This window comes from Poecilia reticulata, chromosome 18 (assembly GCF_904066995.2).
Source record: "Poecilia reticulata chromosome 18, P_reticulata-male-v2, whole genome shotgun sequence".
Taxonomy (NCBI): Eukaryota; Metazoa; Chordata; class Actinopteri; order Cyprinodontiformes; family Poeciliidae; genus Poecilia; species Poecilia reticulata.
Genome location: NC_088847.1, coordinates 2,111,695 through 2,128,713, shown reverse-complemented (window position 1 = coordinate 2,128,713; position 17,019 = coordinate 2,111,695). Strand labels below are relative to the sequence as shown.

General features: G+C 40.7%; 1 protein-coding gene across 3 annotated transcripts in view; it reads right to left on the bottom strand.

Moving 5' to 3' along the window:
- Nucleotides 1–2,937: 2,937 nt before the first annotated feature.
- The window catches only part of lrch4 (leucine-rich repeats and calponin homology (CH) domain containing 4), a 79,219-nt gene continuing 65,137 nt past the window's right edge, over nucleotides 2,938–17,019 (bottom strand). For 2 of the 3 annotated variants that reach the window (XM_008434911.3, XM_008434914.3), the window contains exons 11-18: nucleotides 16,834–16,902; nucleotides 16,598–16,652; nucleotides 16,465–16,528; nucleotides 13,800–13,901; nucleotides 13,621–13,718; nucleotides 13,194–13,331; nucleotides 13,024–13,101; nucleotides 7,379–12,806 (exon numbers count right to left, since the gene is read on the bottom strand). In XM_008434911.3, coding sequence (XP_008433133.1) covers nucleotides 12,582–12,806; nucleotides 13,024–13,101; nucleotides 13,194–13,331; nucleotides 13,621–13,718; nucleotides 13,800–13,901; nucleotides 16,465–16,528; nucleotides 16,598–16,652; nucleotides 16,834–16,902 — 829 coding nt within the window. In that variant the 3' untranslated portion in view covers nucleotides 7,379–12,581. Of the gene's footprint in view, nucleotides 3,237–7,378; nucleotides 12,807–13,023; nucleotides 13,102–13,193; nucleotides 13,332–13,620; nucleotides 13,719–13,799; nucleotides 13,902–16,464; nucleotides 16,529–16,597; nucleotides 16,653–16,833; nucleotides 16,903–17,019 lie in introns of those variants that run through there. The other variant, XM_008434913.3, reaches the window with a different exon arrangement.

Here is a 17,019-nt window from a genome sequence, read left to right as displayed (position 1 = left end):
GACACCAGCCCTCGAGGACCAGGATTGCCAACCCCTGGTTTAGACTGTCATGTGACAGGTTAGTTTTATCCTACTGGTAATGTGTTGTTGCTATAGTAATCCTACTCAGTTTTACATCTTTATGAGACAAAAACTGAGGAAACTATTTCTATTTGAGTGAAGTTTTCACATCTTTTTTTAAATTTTCTTTATTTTGTGTGCGTGTTAGCTTATTGTCTGAGGATAAATGTGGTACAGTTTCATCGTTCACGTTTAAACAATAAAATATTAAAATAATGAAAAAAACATCGAGTTTAATGTTTCTTGGTCTAAAAAACTCTGAATGTAGTCAGATTTCAGTGTATTTAGGTGAATTTTTGGCCCTTTGTAGTTTGATATTGTTCACAGAAAAAGTTTGCGTGGCTGCCGCACATTTTCATGCCAGGGAAAAAGTGTGCATATATTTACACACACTTTGACGGAAGGTTCATTATTATACATGCCGAATTGAAATTCTTTGATTTGTAATTGCGTAACTCCTTTGCTTCATCTGAAAATATAAAGATAAAGCATCTGAAAGAAAATAGTCTATTATTCCATAGTTTTAAAGGATTATGCTACTGTAGGATAGCCTTGTTCTGCCACAGGGATTAAAATCTTTTACTTGGAGGCTTTTGGTTTCATTACACTAATGTGGATTTTTGTTTACAAAGGATATGTATATGATTCTTAGTAATCAGTGAAACAAATAATTATGACATTACAGTAACCTGGTAAAAACCAACGCCTAGTCCTACACCACCTGCTCCGTCCAGAGGGTCTGGACCCTCTGTTGTTGAGAAATGACAGATGGTTGTTTCTTGAGGCTCCAGAGAGGGAGTTAAAAACAGATTTTCCTCTGTCCACATGCATAGAAATGAAGCAGGACGACACGGCGCCTAGTGCATGTTGAAGCGTGGGGTTTCATTCCCACTTTCAATTACACCTCACAAATGTCAGACTGTCTCGTCAGTGCCTGCTCAGCCTCCCTCGGCGTGAACAGAATGAGGCAGATCCCATTTCAACGCATTCATTAGGAGTCTTATCACCAGACAGTCCTCCAAGGCAGAGTATGATCGGACAATTAACATGATGGCCAATTAGGCCGTGGTGCTAATTGGCTTGTGATTAAAGGCAATGCAGATGAATGAAGTGATGACGACCGTAACTGTTGGAGGTGGAATAGAGAGCCTGTGTGGAATGACTGATGGAGGTTAGCACAATAACTTCCCCTGTTTCACATGGTTGCCCAGTAAGCGCCACAATAAGCCATGAAGTATATTTGTTATATTTGACTTATCTTTTAACGTCTTATTTTAGAAGAGCTATTCAATCTGTACAGCCAAAAAGACTAACCTATGAGCAGCTGTACAGATGTAGCTCAGGTTTTTGCCTCTCAGTTGTAACTTCCATTCAACATCTCCACTAGTGCTGAAATATATATTTAGAACTTTACCATGCTCAGGCATAAACTCGTTGTTGTTGCACATTTCTGTGTTTGACTTTTTAGCTTTTCATTGTGTTATGTTATTCATTATCAAAAACAAACAAAGTGTTACCTTGATTCTTTTATGCATGTTTTAAAAATCCTTCAATTTCCATTCAGCTGTACAAAACACCTGGGTGGACCAAGCTCTGCCTTCTAAGCGCAGCTCCTCCTCAGAGCTGCAGTTCCCAACCTTCACAGACTAGCCCTCCCATGCAACTCACACTCAGCTCTTTCAGACTCGCTAGTAGCATTTAGCAAACACCTGGTGGTGCTGTCCATCAACTGAGCTCATATGAGTCACTTCTCAGTGCAACACTTGTAAAACGTTGCTAAAGGGTTAATAGAGGAACCATGTTGTGACTTCCTGAAGGTGAAGTTTCGGAGTCTTTAAAGAGACAAGAGGCCCAATTTCAAGGTATTAAATTACAAACTAATGTTTCTTTCAAGTCACATAAAAATGCTATAAATGTCAAATAACGACTGAAGTTAACATATTATGTGATACTGCCAGGCACATTTTCCAATGTGCATGGGAAATACATAATATTGCCCCTTTAGAAGAAATTAATCAGAGCATTTACTTCTGGAAAGATCTAGTCACAGTTAAAATGCTTTTTTCCCTATGTTCTGTTAAAAAAAGTTAGTTTGCATATTTTCTTTTGTTGGAAATATGCCTAAGCTGAGCTTAGTGTGACCATTACAGAAACTGTTCTGCATGAATGTGGCAGATCCTGATCTGTTTATTTATATTGATACTCTTGCTGATGGCCCTCAATCTCCATGCACATGGCATTACTAGGTATCAATAGCTGTTTAAAATTCCACTTTTCACGTGGTGAAGCTTGTGACTCCTTCAGCTCAAACTCACTGTTATTGTAAATGGACTGAACTTTTCCAATCATTTTGACCACTCAAAGCACTTTACACTAGAGTCACATTCACCCATTCACACTCACATTTATACACCAATACGCAGACAATTTGGGTGCCTTGCCCAAGGGTACATCAACATATGGCAGAAGGAAGCTGGAATTGAGCCTACAACCTTCCGACCACAAGACGACTACTCTTCCCACAGAGCCACAGTCACTGTTCTGAAAGGTTTGGTCAGACTTTAAGCTTTTGGGCCAGTTACAGAGATCAGCTTCAAACAGCAAATCAATCAAATCTGATCCAGACGAAAATCACCAAAATGAAAACTGTTTTGCCTTCTTAAGCTTATATTGCACACAAAAAAAATCTCCAGGTGTTCTGATGTATTCACATAACGCAAACATAGAGTTAAACATATGGATTTGGGCTCAGATTGTATAATTATGTGTGATGAGGATGATTCGTTTTTCATTGACATAAACATCACTCTGTCCCCCAACATTACAATACAGACATAAGAATCTTATCTCTGATCCATATGAAATGAGACGCCATACTTTGATCTGTTTAGATTTATTTCATAGTTCATCATGTGTTTGCAGATGGATTTATCACTGACAAAGTTACTGGAATGTATAAAAGGTTTTAAGATGAAACACATTATGGGCTGGCTGTTGAATGACGTCACTTTTCACTGATACAGCTATTGGCTCTGAGTAGAGCCAGCAGCAGTCAATGTTTCCTGCTTAGGGGCCCCGCGGGAGCCATCTGCCAATTCCAGCAGCACCTGGACAGTCTGGGCCAGCCGGCTCAGGCCCTCATCCTCCAGGATGAGCTGTGGTGAACACAAGGAGTCCTGCCGGGGATACAATAGTAAACATGTGTATGTAAAACATGCAGTGGGTTCCTGAATTTGCTGAGGATTGAAAAGTAGCCACATTACTCAAAACTCCTGCTTCTCAGCAAAATTAATAATTCATGATTTAATTAATATCATCACAGCTTTGTAGTAAACATCCACACTTATTTATTAATAGGCCAACTGTCAAAATCTACATCAGTCTGCTCCTGTGGGACTCTCTCGGTTTGATCAGATTTGACTGACGTGGCTGGCAACATGAGAAACCAGGGAGTCGGATCGCTGAGAGAAGAAAAAAATCTGAATTCTGGGGGGCTTTTTGTTCCGTTTATAAAAATATATTTTCAAAAGATGAAATTGGTTAAGGTAAAAAATGTGCAGCAGAATTAGAGCAAATGGTGTTTTCTCTGCTACGTCTGTCTCTAATCTGAATGTTAACATGTAGTCAGTCCACACTGTGAAACCATAGTTCCATCAGAATATAGGATGAGCCTGATTAGAATCCAGGGTCATCCTATAACATGAAATTAATCTTACTCATTGCATAACATTAAATTAATCTTACTCCCACTTCCCTCTGAAACAATAGAGCATAATGGTATCATTACAACAGATGAAAATGAATTTTATATGTGTCCAACTACCATCCATCGCATGCAATAAGAATTTTGAAAGTTAAACTCTGAATAATTTTAGATGTGACTTATATTCTGCGAACCATAAACTGCATGGCTTTATGGTTCACAGAATATCCCAACCTGCACACAGGTTGAGATGTTGTTCCCATTTTTATTTGTAAACTTTATAAAACATTATTGCTCTGATTTTTTTTTATTAAATGAGCTGCATAATTGTTCAGTTGAATTCATATGTAACTGAATTATTCACTACAATTTTTATCAGGAAATATAAACTCTCCTTTCCCTACCATTTCTGTATAAAATCATGTGCTTCTTGTGCAGGCAGATGCTACTATGCAACAAAAATGTAAATATTTTAACAAAGGCAAAAAAATAAAATCAAGGACTGAAGCAACTAAAATCCACACAGATAGAGCCAATGAGAACAGCTCTATGAAAACCAAGGTGACATCAAATGTCAAACAACTACATTATTACTTCTGTAGCAAAGAGCATAGGCTGAATAATGTAGTCACCAAAAGAATTATTTTTAAAATTAATTTAATATAATTTTAATAATTTTAAACATTACGTTTTAAATAGGTTCAAAGTGGGTTTTTGTTAAGCTGTCGATATCTGAACTGCAACAGAGAATTTGTCATTTTTCAGGAAGCAGATTAGTTTTAGAGCAGCACAAATATTTCATCCATCTCAAGTGCTACACTTCAGCTAGTTTTCTAGCAGTGGCTAGAAAACTACGGCTTCAACACCTAGAACATAGTACAAGTGGGTTTATTTCCCAGCATGCTTTATATGCCATCAATTGTTATGGTTCTCTATAATGATTTTAAATGTCGCAATCATTTATTGTAGGAACTGTTGGAGTCCTACCCAGATGGAAAAATCTGGCACTGATTTAAGTTTCCGAGGTCATAATAAGTACGGAACTCTAAACTGATTTCTAGACTTTGTTTTGTTTAATTTGAAATGAACGATGGACTTGCTAAGCGACTTTTTGTATCTGGTTTCAAAGAATTGACTCTTTAAGTCCCAGAAGTAGGATCTGTCTTTATTAAATTTTGTTAAAATAAATTGCTACAGCAGCTGAGCTCATTACAAAAACATAATATAAAGAGACTTATCAGTGAGCTGAGCTTTTTGTAATAAGCTCAGCTTATTACAAAAACACATTAAGGGTAGAGCCAGTGATAGACACTTTATATTACGTTTTTGTAATAAGCTCGGTTGCTGTAGCTTATTTTCTGGGAATTTTTGTGAATTGGCGCTAAATAAGCTGAATTGAAAATAAATCCCTTTCAAAGCAAGGTAAAGCGTCAGGTGAATGCATCCCAGTTTCCATTTTGCATGTGGAAGGAAATTTGTTGACTGAGCATCATTCTGCATCTGGCTCCTGGACTCATTTTCATAACAGAATACCTCTGATTGAACTACTCTGCAGCCTGACGCATCTAGCTGGGGTTTAGATATAAAGAGCACGGGGAAGTTAATGCGTTAAAAAATAAACTCTGTGGCAATCTGCATGAAAACATGCCATTTCAATCTGGTACACACTGAATACCAAAGCCAGCTGTCAAATGTGAGTGTTTATCACCTGCAGGTTTGACATGAGAAGCCATTAAATGAATCTTACTCCCACTTCCCTCTGAAACAAGCACAGGCGGACGGGGATGGAGGGGAGGGGGAACTACGCGTTCACTCAGATACGTGGAAAAACAGAGCAACTTGGATGAGAAATTTCTGGTTGGCGCAATAATTACAGCGTTTCTTTCTCAACGCAGGCGTTCCGGCAACATGCAGCGCCGTGTTAGCCAGTGTGATGGGAAAAGGCTAATGAGGACACGTCTCACTCCTGAGGTCCGTCCTTAGTTCGCCATAACTTCCTCTGAACCCACAAGGAACAGCTCGTCATCTGGGATTTGTTTATATTCTGTAGCAACAACACTGATTCTGATTGGACGAGCACAGACAATCTGAATATGAACATGATCCGGACGACCTTCTGGGCGTTTAGACCAGACTGGGATCCTGTCTCAGGTTTGACCGACACATGCTGATCCAGGATGTTGCACAGTGCTGCATCAATAACATGCATTGCTTCTTTCAAAGTATATGGAAAAAGTAGTGATTTATAGTCTGGAAATTACAGTAGTTTTTCTTATTCTTCCCTTTTTGCATATTTCTCCAGATCTGCATAACATTATGCTAGTTTAATAACTGCAATTGTAAATTTTACCTATATTTAATGAATATCACTCATCTGTATGATTATTCCCCACCTGCCACTTTGCTGCTGTTGCCAGTGGCGCCTACAGAAAATCGTCGTCGGAGGGTCAGACCAGTAGAAAAAAATATTACAACAGCATTTTAGGTCATATTAAGATAAAATTAGAAAAATATGAACAGAGTTAAAATAAGACTTTAATCTTCCAATTCTTACAAGAGAGAGGTGCTCTTTTATGGCCTTGTCTGGCCCATGCCAATTTTGTTAGCAACTCTGACTACAGCAGCAAAGTGGCACCCACAAAAAATTTATACTTTTGTATTTATTTATTTTTACATTTTTGTCTTTATTGAAGATAACTCTGTGTTTTTGTATGATATGAACATGACTGTCTGGGAGGGGGTATCGCTCCCTCCCCCACACACCCTTTCTCTTAGAGCTGTAACATTTGATTCACTACACTGAAGGAGAAAACAGGATCTGATCAGTCTGAACTCCCCGTTTGCTTCAGACTAAATATTCTAAGAGTAGCCTTTGAGGATCATCATATAATGGACATGTTTGTTCCATCAAATATGTCCATTAACCAAAGTTAGTTTGGCCATAGCTTTCATCTAAACTGGTGTACTGCATAGATGATCAGACTTCATGTGTTCCTGGAATCAGCATTTGTTAGCTTGTTAGCTGTACAAACCCCCCGCCCCGCACACACACAATGACATGTGAAGCAGGCAGACTGACGCGAAGACAGCAGCAGTACAAACCTGAGGGCTGAGTTCGACCTTTCCTCTGACCTTGGCTCAGCACACTCACCTGCTCAAACTCTGGCCAGGAGATGAGAAGCCTACTGTTTGGAGAGCACACAGGAGCTTTTAAAGGAGGTGACGCACAGAACAGACAGGATTCACTTCAGGGTATCTGTCCCCCCGGCCCCACATCCAGCTCAGCACTCAGTTTTACAGACATTTCTACTGTAATAAACCAAGTTGTAAATAACGAGTGAAAAAAACCCCACATTGATTTATTTCATTGTGGCTTTGGAGATGCAAGTCTGAGGAAAATAAAACAAAAAAATTCGAATCCAATTTGTTTCTGGTCATTGCATCAGCTATTGGCTTGCTGTAGGTCTGTTGATGAAGGTCCATGAAAAGCTTATAAAAGGAGCTGGAGACAACTGTAAGCCGAGTGGGACGCTGAGGTGACTGCAGATACCCTGAGCACACAAACTTCACTGCTGATTAAGCAAAGGCACGACAGCAAGCTGGCACAAACTGGCACAGGGTCAAAGTTTCAGTTTTAATCAGTTCTTTACAGCAGAAAGGAAAACAGTCATTTAAAGTCAAAAAGTGTTATGTAAATATAAAATACAATATTTCTGTTTCACTAACAAATGTAGAAATATAGCTTGGTCTAAGCCAGTGAAGGAATTACTGCAAATCCAGTTTTCACTCAAAATATACATTTGAACTGAAATCATTCTCATAACTGCAGATTAATAAAACAGAAGGGAAGTTGTGATCTTTCTCAGAACTCGTATAACTGTTAAACCAGTTATACGATACCATCAATCAATCAATAAGCATTAAAAATTAAATATTGCAAAAAAAAATAAAAAATAATAAATTAGAATGAGGGCTGCACAGTGGCGCAGTTGGTAGAGCTGTTGCCTTGCAGCAAGAAGGTTCTGGGTTCGATTCCCGGCCCTGGTCTTTCTGCATGGAGTTTGCATGTTCTCCCTGTGCATGCGTGGGTTTTCTCCGGGTACTCCGGTTTCCTCCCACAGTCCAAAAACATGACTGTTAGGTTAATTGGCCTCTCCAAATTGTCCCTAGGTGAGAATGTGTGTGCATGGTTGTGTGTCCTGTGTGTCTCTGTGTTTGCCCTGCGACAGACCGGCGACCCGTCCAGGGAGTACCCCGCCTCTCGCCCGGTACACTAGCTGGAGATGGGCACCAGCAACCCTCCCGACCCCACTGAGGGACAAGGGTGTAAGAAAATGGATGGATGGATAAATTAGAATGATGAGAATAGAAAGTCTATTCATTTGGGTTTCCTCTAATTCTCAGTAATACAGGACCTTTTCTTCTTCTCTAATGTTTGATTCATAACCTGCAGGAAGATTTAACATTTGCTCCAGCTAGCTGAAAAAAATGAGAAACCAATTCTAAAAATCAATCTTCTAGATGTCGCTGCAAGTAAAAAAAAAAACACTACACCACCATCAATGTACTTTGGAAGTTAGGAATCAGATCTGGGAATGCTTATGTTCCAGAGGCTGCTCTTAAAGTGGTTGAGCTCAGGCACAAGGCTAACTACCGTTAGCAACCTGTGTAACAGTTTCTCAAACTATAGCAAGTACTGTACAGTAAAATACAGTTAAAGTGATACAAATATGCTTCTGTAACTAAACGAGGTTTTAGACATGTGGCAGTTGTGGTTATTCAATGTTGGATTGGTGACAAACTTCCAGCTTTCCCAAGAAGGATTTGCACTTCAGGGGGATTAACAACAAAGCATCCAAACAATGTTGCCATGTTCTCCAACAGAAGCTGTACTCTAGTAGTGTCTGTTCCTTGTACTCCGTTTTTAAATATCCTACCTGCACTTGTTGCTAGAGAATACATTATGTATTTTTCTCTTAACCAGGAAAATGGAATAAAAATCAAAACCAAAATGTGGGCTATTTCAGGCCTCTGTTTTTTAAAAAAAGGAGAAAAAAACTAAACCTCTCATTTTTAATTAGTGATTTATCTTTGATGACACAGAAAAAAAGTTTTAATTTTTAATAAATAGAAATGTTTTGCTGGTCTTGAATACTTGGTTTTGGCTAATATGTCAAAATGTTTGGACATCCCTGAAGCAAACAGGGGTGTCTTATTTGCTTCTGGACACCCCTGAAGCAGTAGACAACCCTGACTATACGCGAGTCACTATATGTGAGCAACTCACTACCAGTAAAAGGCAAAAACTACCAGTAAAAGGCAAAAAAAAGGGTCATCTTCTAGCTTCCACTTGCAGTTTAATGCTCTGCAACAACATTTGATGGTGAAGTTGTGGAGGAACCTCAGACTGGCCCACAGTTTTCTTGGTTAATTAGGTTTTTCTTGGAACACAGAAATGACTCAATATGAATGGAGCGCAGTGTTAGCAGCACTGGGTGGACATTAGGGGGATTTTGAAGTTTGTGAGATAATCCCCAATGGAAGCCTGACAGCCTGTTCAGAAGGCATGCAGAGCAGCAACATCTGGACTGTTGAATGAAAGGTTCAGAAGTTAAGTGGATGGTGGTAGATGTTTAAAGGGGCTGAAAATGTCAATCACTAGCTAAGGGGTTGAATTTTGATCAAGCAAAATGGTCATCTGCCACCATTTGTTTGACTTTATTTTCTCAGCTATAAAGGAAAGTTGTGGTTATGAGGAGCATCTTAACTACAGTAGAGAACATGTCACTGACCCCAGTGGAGGTGATTGAAGCATGGAGCAGGGACCTAAACCTAGAATACCTTCTACCATTCATCTACTGCAGGTGGGAAATACTGACTGCTCACAACCTCGCCCAGTAACCCTGGTTATCAATATAAACTATAGCTAATGATCAAAGGATGTGTTTTGAGAATAAATTAATATTCATTTTAGTTTTACTTTTCTGTTCAGACATTAAATTTGTTCCATCCTTCTGTAATAGTTGCAGTTTAAGCTGTTCTGACCAAATCTCCTACAATCCTGCAGTAACTGTTGCCTTTAAGCTCCATATGGTAATGAGTTCTAATGTGAGTTTATCTGCAGGCCCTGACCTGATATGAGCTAAAACACCAGATAGGTGACTGTGTGCTGGAAGCTGCAGAAACTGTCTAGCGGTTTGGTAGATGTGGAGCTAAGAGGAAACCAAAGCTTCACTGTTAGCTTAATCTTAATATTAATCTGCTGCGATTTTGAATTTCTGAACTAATTTCCTCAGAAAGCTTCTGCTGCTTCCATACAAACCAAATAAATATAAATAAATGCAATAATTTAATAAGCCGTTTATATTTATACGAGTCAGCAGGTCAAACAGACCAGTGCCAACAGCAAGGACTTCATACACACACACACACACACGCACGCACGCACTCACACACACACACACACACACACGCACGCACGCACGCACGCACACACACACACACACACACACACCCCTCCTGGAAGGCTCTGTACCGACTGGGGGGAGCTGATGGAGCAACAGAGACATCTGCTGCTCCCACGTAAAACAGCATGCAGAAAATCAATCTGTGTTGAGCACTTTTTGCCTGGCACATTCAGTGGCACACACCAACACTTCACATCCAACATTGAACTTGCATTTTTCTAAGGGTTAAAAATCACATTCACAGTTCAGGAAACTGAGGAAGAAATGCTGGAGCTCCTCTGGAGGCACAAAGAGTTCAGCTGACTTCCAGGTGAGACAAGGCAAGTGAAACACCTGAAACGCCTGGAGATGCATGGCTCAAGTTGTAGTTTTTTGCAACTTGAAGCTGCCTTAATCGGCATAATATGAATTTGGAACTGTGAGATGAAAATCACAGTAGATGTCATTGTTGTAGAGCTTTAGCTCTATCTATTAATCTGACTTAATCTGGGTAAACATCTCGTCATGACCTTCATGCATGTGCATATATGTATATTATGATGCAGAATGCAGATTATTAGAATGCAGATTATGTATTTTCAAAAACTTTTAAATCTATCAACAAGAAAATGTACCTGTAAGTCATAAATATCATATCTTCTTTTTCTCTGCATGGAAAAATTCAAACAAATCAAATCAGATGGAAAACTGGGACCTCTTTAGCCTAAAACTGCTGGTAGAATCAGAATAATCTGCAAGAACTCCACAAATGAATGGGGCCTGATGTGTCACATGCTTACAAATTAATACATCTTTTATTGCAGCAGCATAATCTCACACATACAAATGTAGAAAAATCAACACTTTAATCAGTGCATTTATTCAGTCACTTAAAAAATAAAGGTCTTAATTACAAATAGTTGTTATGGTAACTGCTGATATAAACACAACTTAAACTTCTTTTTTTTTTTTTAAAACATATGTAACTTTTTAAGTTGACCAGAGTTTGTGGGAACTTGTAGTTAGTAATTCAGGACTTCCTGATTCCCTGGGGAATACATATGATGTGACACAGATGTCTTTTGAGGAGCCATATTTATCTGGTCACCACATACAGTGATCAGAATGAGGATGGAGGTAGAAACAAGTCAAAAGCTCTATAGCAACCATTAGATTGCTGTCTAAAGGTTGTAATGGTTGAGTTAGGGCATCACTAGTTAGTTAGTGGACTACCATCACTGACTAACATGTAGAGCTTGCTGAACTCTGCAAAAACTTTAAGCAGGACTGAGCTTTGGTCAGATGAGACCGAGCTTCTCAGGAACAAACACTTTGCTATACAATGAATCACATGGTGGAGGGCCTGTGATGTTCTGGGTCTGTTTGTAGTCCAGAGCCTGGAAACTGAGTGCATGACATCATGAGTTAACATTTGAAATTAAAAAATTTAATAATGTGCACCGAAGAAAAAAAAGAGATAGTCATTTCCACAGAACAATGATCCGAATGGAGACAGAAATGGTTCAGCAGACACAAGGTCAACCTGCTGAACTGAAGCAGAGAGAGAAATGATCAGAGATCTGAAATTATCCCTCTGTCTGTAGAACTGTACTCTGTTAAAGATTACTGGAGAAGACTGAGAGGAAATGTTTACACCAGCGAAACTAATGATTGGTCTGTTGCTGTTATGATGACAACTAATAAATGGATAAATGTCCTCAAAATTAAAGTTAGATTTCTCCAGAATGTCAGTTTATGCTACTGCAATGAAAGATCCATTTATCCTGATGCTTTTACACATTTCCACCAGGGCTCTAACAAACTGACCTGCATCGTTCTGTCTCTGTTAGAAGAAAAATTAAATATTGAACATGCTGGGTTTGCAGGATGTTTATCAATGATGCACGGAAGGAAAGGACAAACAGCCTTTAATCTGAAAAATAAACCCATCAGAGAGTGAGCTGCCTCTAATCAAGCTTTCAACTGGAGCTGAAGCGGTTAAAGAACCGCCCTGAACACAGAGGGCATGTACTGCTCAGATCATATCAGATCAGTTCAGATAGATCTACTAAACAACGTTCAGGGTTTCCTGCAGCTCTGTTAGATTTGGTTTTCTCAGTTTCAGCTTCTCTTTGTGCTGCCAAAAAGCTCTGTGTCAGACACACCTCGCCGCTTTTCCCAGCATGCCGTGCTTTCCAGAACCACAGCTCCATCTGGCTCTGTCCCCCCATCTATCCTGCCATGCCAGTCAGTGTTCTTCATGGCTGCAGCCAGAGCAGCTGAGGGCCTCTGCTCTACAGTCTTGGTGTGCATTTGACACACACACTGCTCACATGGCTCCAGAGACAGCTACAGGGTTCCGAGGTGCTGCGCTAGGTGAGCAGACAGCAGTAGGCGGCGTAGAGGAGCGCCATGACGCAGCAGTAAAACAACAGGAAGTCTGGCGACAGCAGCGAGGAAGAGGAGGAGGAAGTTGAAGATGCAGGGGCCCAGTGGTGGGTGGGGCGCTCCTCCTCCACAGTCAGCAAGGCTGTCACACAGCGCAGAACACTGGGCAGCTTGCACAGAAGCACATCAGAGCACACACACACTTCAGACTGGACACACACACACACAGAGGAGGAAACATGGTTAGAACATCAGGAAACAGTGAAGCAGCAGTCAGGTGAGGACTGATGAGAATATCAAGAGTCAGTCCACACCTGGGGATACACACACACGTAGACAGGCAGACAGATGCTGTCAGCACATGAACCTCTCCTCTGATTGCTCCATAAAGGTAAACACTGATCCCAAAACAGCACAGATCCTTACCTCAGGGACTCCCAGCTTGCGACAAGCAGTGATGAAGTTTTCAACGTTCAGTCGAGATTTGGCTGAGCTCAGTTTGGGCTGGAGAGGAAACAACATTTGATGTCACCTTTCTAAGCCCTTCCAGTGGAGTTTAAGAGGAAGGAGGCAGGAACGGGCTGATCAGCACTCACCACTGCAGGGGAGGGGATGTGGATGATTGACACGGAGCGAGGCCGGATCTGATTGACCAGCTGGCAGAGGACGGTTCCATTGGACAGAGCCTCGCCCAGGTCCTCTGGCAGACTGGTCTTCAGTCGAGACTCTAAGGTCTGAGGGCCAGGACACAGTTAGGCTCCATGTTTATGTGCAACAAGGATTTCTAAGAGGAGGACAGCTAACACTAGGCTGCACCGATAAATCAGACAGCAGCCGTCAGTCAATATGGACATGAGAAACTGAGCCAATCTCTGAACAATCAGAAACTGTCTCCTCCTGTTCTGGGGTTCTGGGGTTCTGTTCTGGGAGACTGACTGACGCACCCGCATCAGGTCACATCTCAGACACCAGTCTGAGATGAAGACATAAAGAAGTGGAAGCGGTGCTGCAAGTAGGGCTTACCTTGCGTAGTTGTGTGAGGTCTTTTCTCTCCTCCTTCGGTGAACGCAGAGTGGTGCGAGATTCACTCCTGCCAGACTCTCCCAGAGTAAATGTGGTCCCTAACCAGAAGCAAAGCAAGAGGAGTTTAATGGGGCTGTAGAAGGAGCAGAGCTGGGGAGGGTGTGCGTGTGTGTGTTTACCTGTGGGTTTGACGTTGCTGCGAGAAGACGTGCGAAACAGGAAACTGTTGGGTTTCTGAGCCTGACCAGGAGGAGAGGAGGTCTTCGGAGAGGACAGCACATCTGATTCAAACACATAGGTCATTGTTCCAAATGTGTTGGACAGCATGGCAACATGTCCCCATCAGAGGACACTGCTGCATTATGAGTGACAAAAAACACTGAACTTTTCCACATTACTCCACATTTTCCAGATGTACTTGGACATGGAGGCTCACTTCAACTGAAAACTGCTCTCTAAAGCATCTCTAGAAACGCTGATCCCACAGACTGCATGAGGAAGCCACCAGACTGAAGAAACAGCTCTAATACCATCTAAAGACATCCTCTGTGTCTGCTGATCTTCACTCTGTTTAACTGACCGACTGATGCTTTGGGAACTCCTTGCAGCACTGCTGAACTCTGGGATTCCTTCTTTCACACTCAGTGATTTACCTCCCTGCCACCAGGCTGAGTGGACCACATTTTATGCAGACCATTCCCTCTCAGGCTCAAATCTCTTTTTTTGTAAACGTTAACACACAGCTGAGCAGTTTTAGCTTCAGAACTAGCCCACTCTGTGGGTTAGAGAAGGAAAAACAGAAACCTCTGGAGTATCAATGGTATATGTATCTGTTCTCAGACAGAACACAGACTTCATCTGCATTAGATGATTAGGGTCACTGAAAAAAAAAAAGAATTCTGACTTCAATCTCAGAATTCTAACTTTTTCCTGTCAGAATCTCAGAATTCTTTTATTCTCAAAATTCAAATTTTAAAGCAGATGGGTACCTGGGAGGAACCAGCTTCAATGACCAAGATGTAAGTTAGAAAGAAAGTAAAAAAGAAAGTTTGCAGGTGGACAACAAACTTTCTGGAAGAACATGTTGGATTTAAGGCAGGTTTTTCGTTGCCAAGGGGTCCCTGAAGATGCCATTTCATTAATAGAATAGCTAAAGATGACAAAAGCAAGATACATAGTTTAGTGTCTAAAGCGGAATGGGTGCAGCTAGCTGTTAGCATGTTTTTAGCTTATGTCAAAGGAGGAATGAACGTATCTCGCAATGTTACATCACACGTGATGGATAAAGGGTGCAAACAGCTGGTGATCACTGGAATTGTTTCTGCTGGGGTTGTTCCGTTTTATTTTATCGTCTATTTTGAATATTTTACAAGAAAATGATGCAGAGGTTATTTTACAGATAAATCTGAGTAATATATTTGGTATGTCAATAACTTTTAGTACAGAAAAGAGTTAAACATTAATGAAATTAAGCTAAGTTAGGCACTCCTCATATTGAGATATAGAGACCCAAAATGTGCTCAACCAAATGGTTGAGCGGGCAGTTAAAGGGTTAAGGTGAGATACGGGTTTATATATAATATTCAGGAAAATGTATGGTTTAACAATATCGATCCTCAGTTGCTCTGATTGTGGGACTCCCTCACTAGTTAACATCAATTGATGTTGTGCACAACTATGCACATGTTAGTTGTACAATGTAGGGAAAGAAAATAAAAACTGTTTATTATCAGAATCACAAAATTATTTCCCTGCACTATGTCATCTACAGATTGACATTTCAGGTTAAATCCTCTTTCTGACAACTGAAGTGGAGAAATATTTTAAAGAAGCAGTATGTAACCTTTATAATTTTTTTATTTTATTTCTTTTACATATTTGTTTAAATTATGTCAAGAGAGCATTGTATGAAACAGATAATCTGGAAAAAAAAATGAGCTCCTCTGCCTTCTCCCAGTGCTAACTAGAACCAGTCAATCAGAGTCAGGAGGTGGGTCTTAGTGCTGTCAATTACAATCTTCTGCTCACACCCTTCCACCCCCCAAACCACCTTCATTGCTACAGCTTTTCCCCGTCAAAAAAATCTGAAAGTGTCCTGCATGCACAGTAGAGAGCGCAACAACATCAGCGTTCTCAGTGTTTTTTGCCAACCGCCATAAAAAAAAAAGAAGTCCTCAGTGTTTGAGGAAGTAAACATGGATGCTCACAGTGGAGCACAGCTTAAACATTTGAAGTTGTTGTCCAATCGGAGCCAGCATATTAACAACTTAATCCTCATTACAGTCCATCATGGTTGTTGTTTTTCTTCCCGCTTGCGTGCATCAGGATGCGGAATAGTGACATTTGTCGAGTATCAGTGACGTTCAGATCAGATGAATGCGGCCTTGACGTTAGGTCACATATGAATCGGATACGTATCAAATATTCAAGTGGCCTGGGTTGCATTCAGAAAGAATCCGACCTATGTTGTTCAGACTGTCATGAAAACATCAGATACAGGTCGCATTATGACAAAAAGAAATTGACATAATGTGCTAATGTTTCTCCACAGAGCAGTCAGCTCTGATTGGTAGTGTTTGGTTGGGAGTGGTGAATTTCTTCAAATGGCAATAACAACTCCGGCAGGAGATGGAGATTTTTACAGATTATCTGTCTCATAATACATACCATCCCAAAATGGTGACAATTTCAACATGTAAAAAAAACATTTTCTTTATTAAAGTTCTGTACTGCAGCTTTAATAAGAGCAGATTTATCAATGACCCAGCTTTAACATACAGTTTATGAAAACTAAAAGATTAGGCTCAGGTTCATTTTGAGGTGGTTCAGGTGAGTCAGCTATACCTGTTCTGCTGCTGGAGCGATGCAGAAGAACTGATGGAGACCCAGTGCTCATCTGGTCAGCACTCTGAAACAAAAACACTTAAGTAGCAGCAGAGCGACCTTCTACTCTCTTTACTAGCGGGATGGGACTCACTGCACATCGCTGACGCAGGCCAGAGTGGGCGCTTCCATTTTCTGGTGAGACACCACTAGAGGGAGACATACACAGTGATTAATTCACAGTGGAAAAGCTTTTCCCACACCTTCATGCTTTCTACTATCTTATTTTGACAAGAGCTGAGAAACTACATGAGTGTAGGGGAGTGGAGTATAAGGAGAAGAACTAAAAGATGTGGGTCACTGCTTCTGCTCTACTCAGAACCAACCCACCATGAGCTGCTTCCTGTCTGTGGTGCAGAGGCCACATGACTTCCGGGTTTAGCAGATGACTTCAGCAAACTGCAAAATAAAGAGGTTGGAATTGAGCGTGCTGAAATGAATATGAGCGGGAGAGACAAAGAGTGCAGCTACAACTGTACTACTGACTGAAGGAAACACACCGATATGGACGGGAAA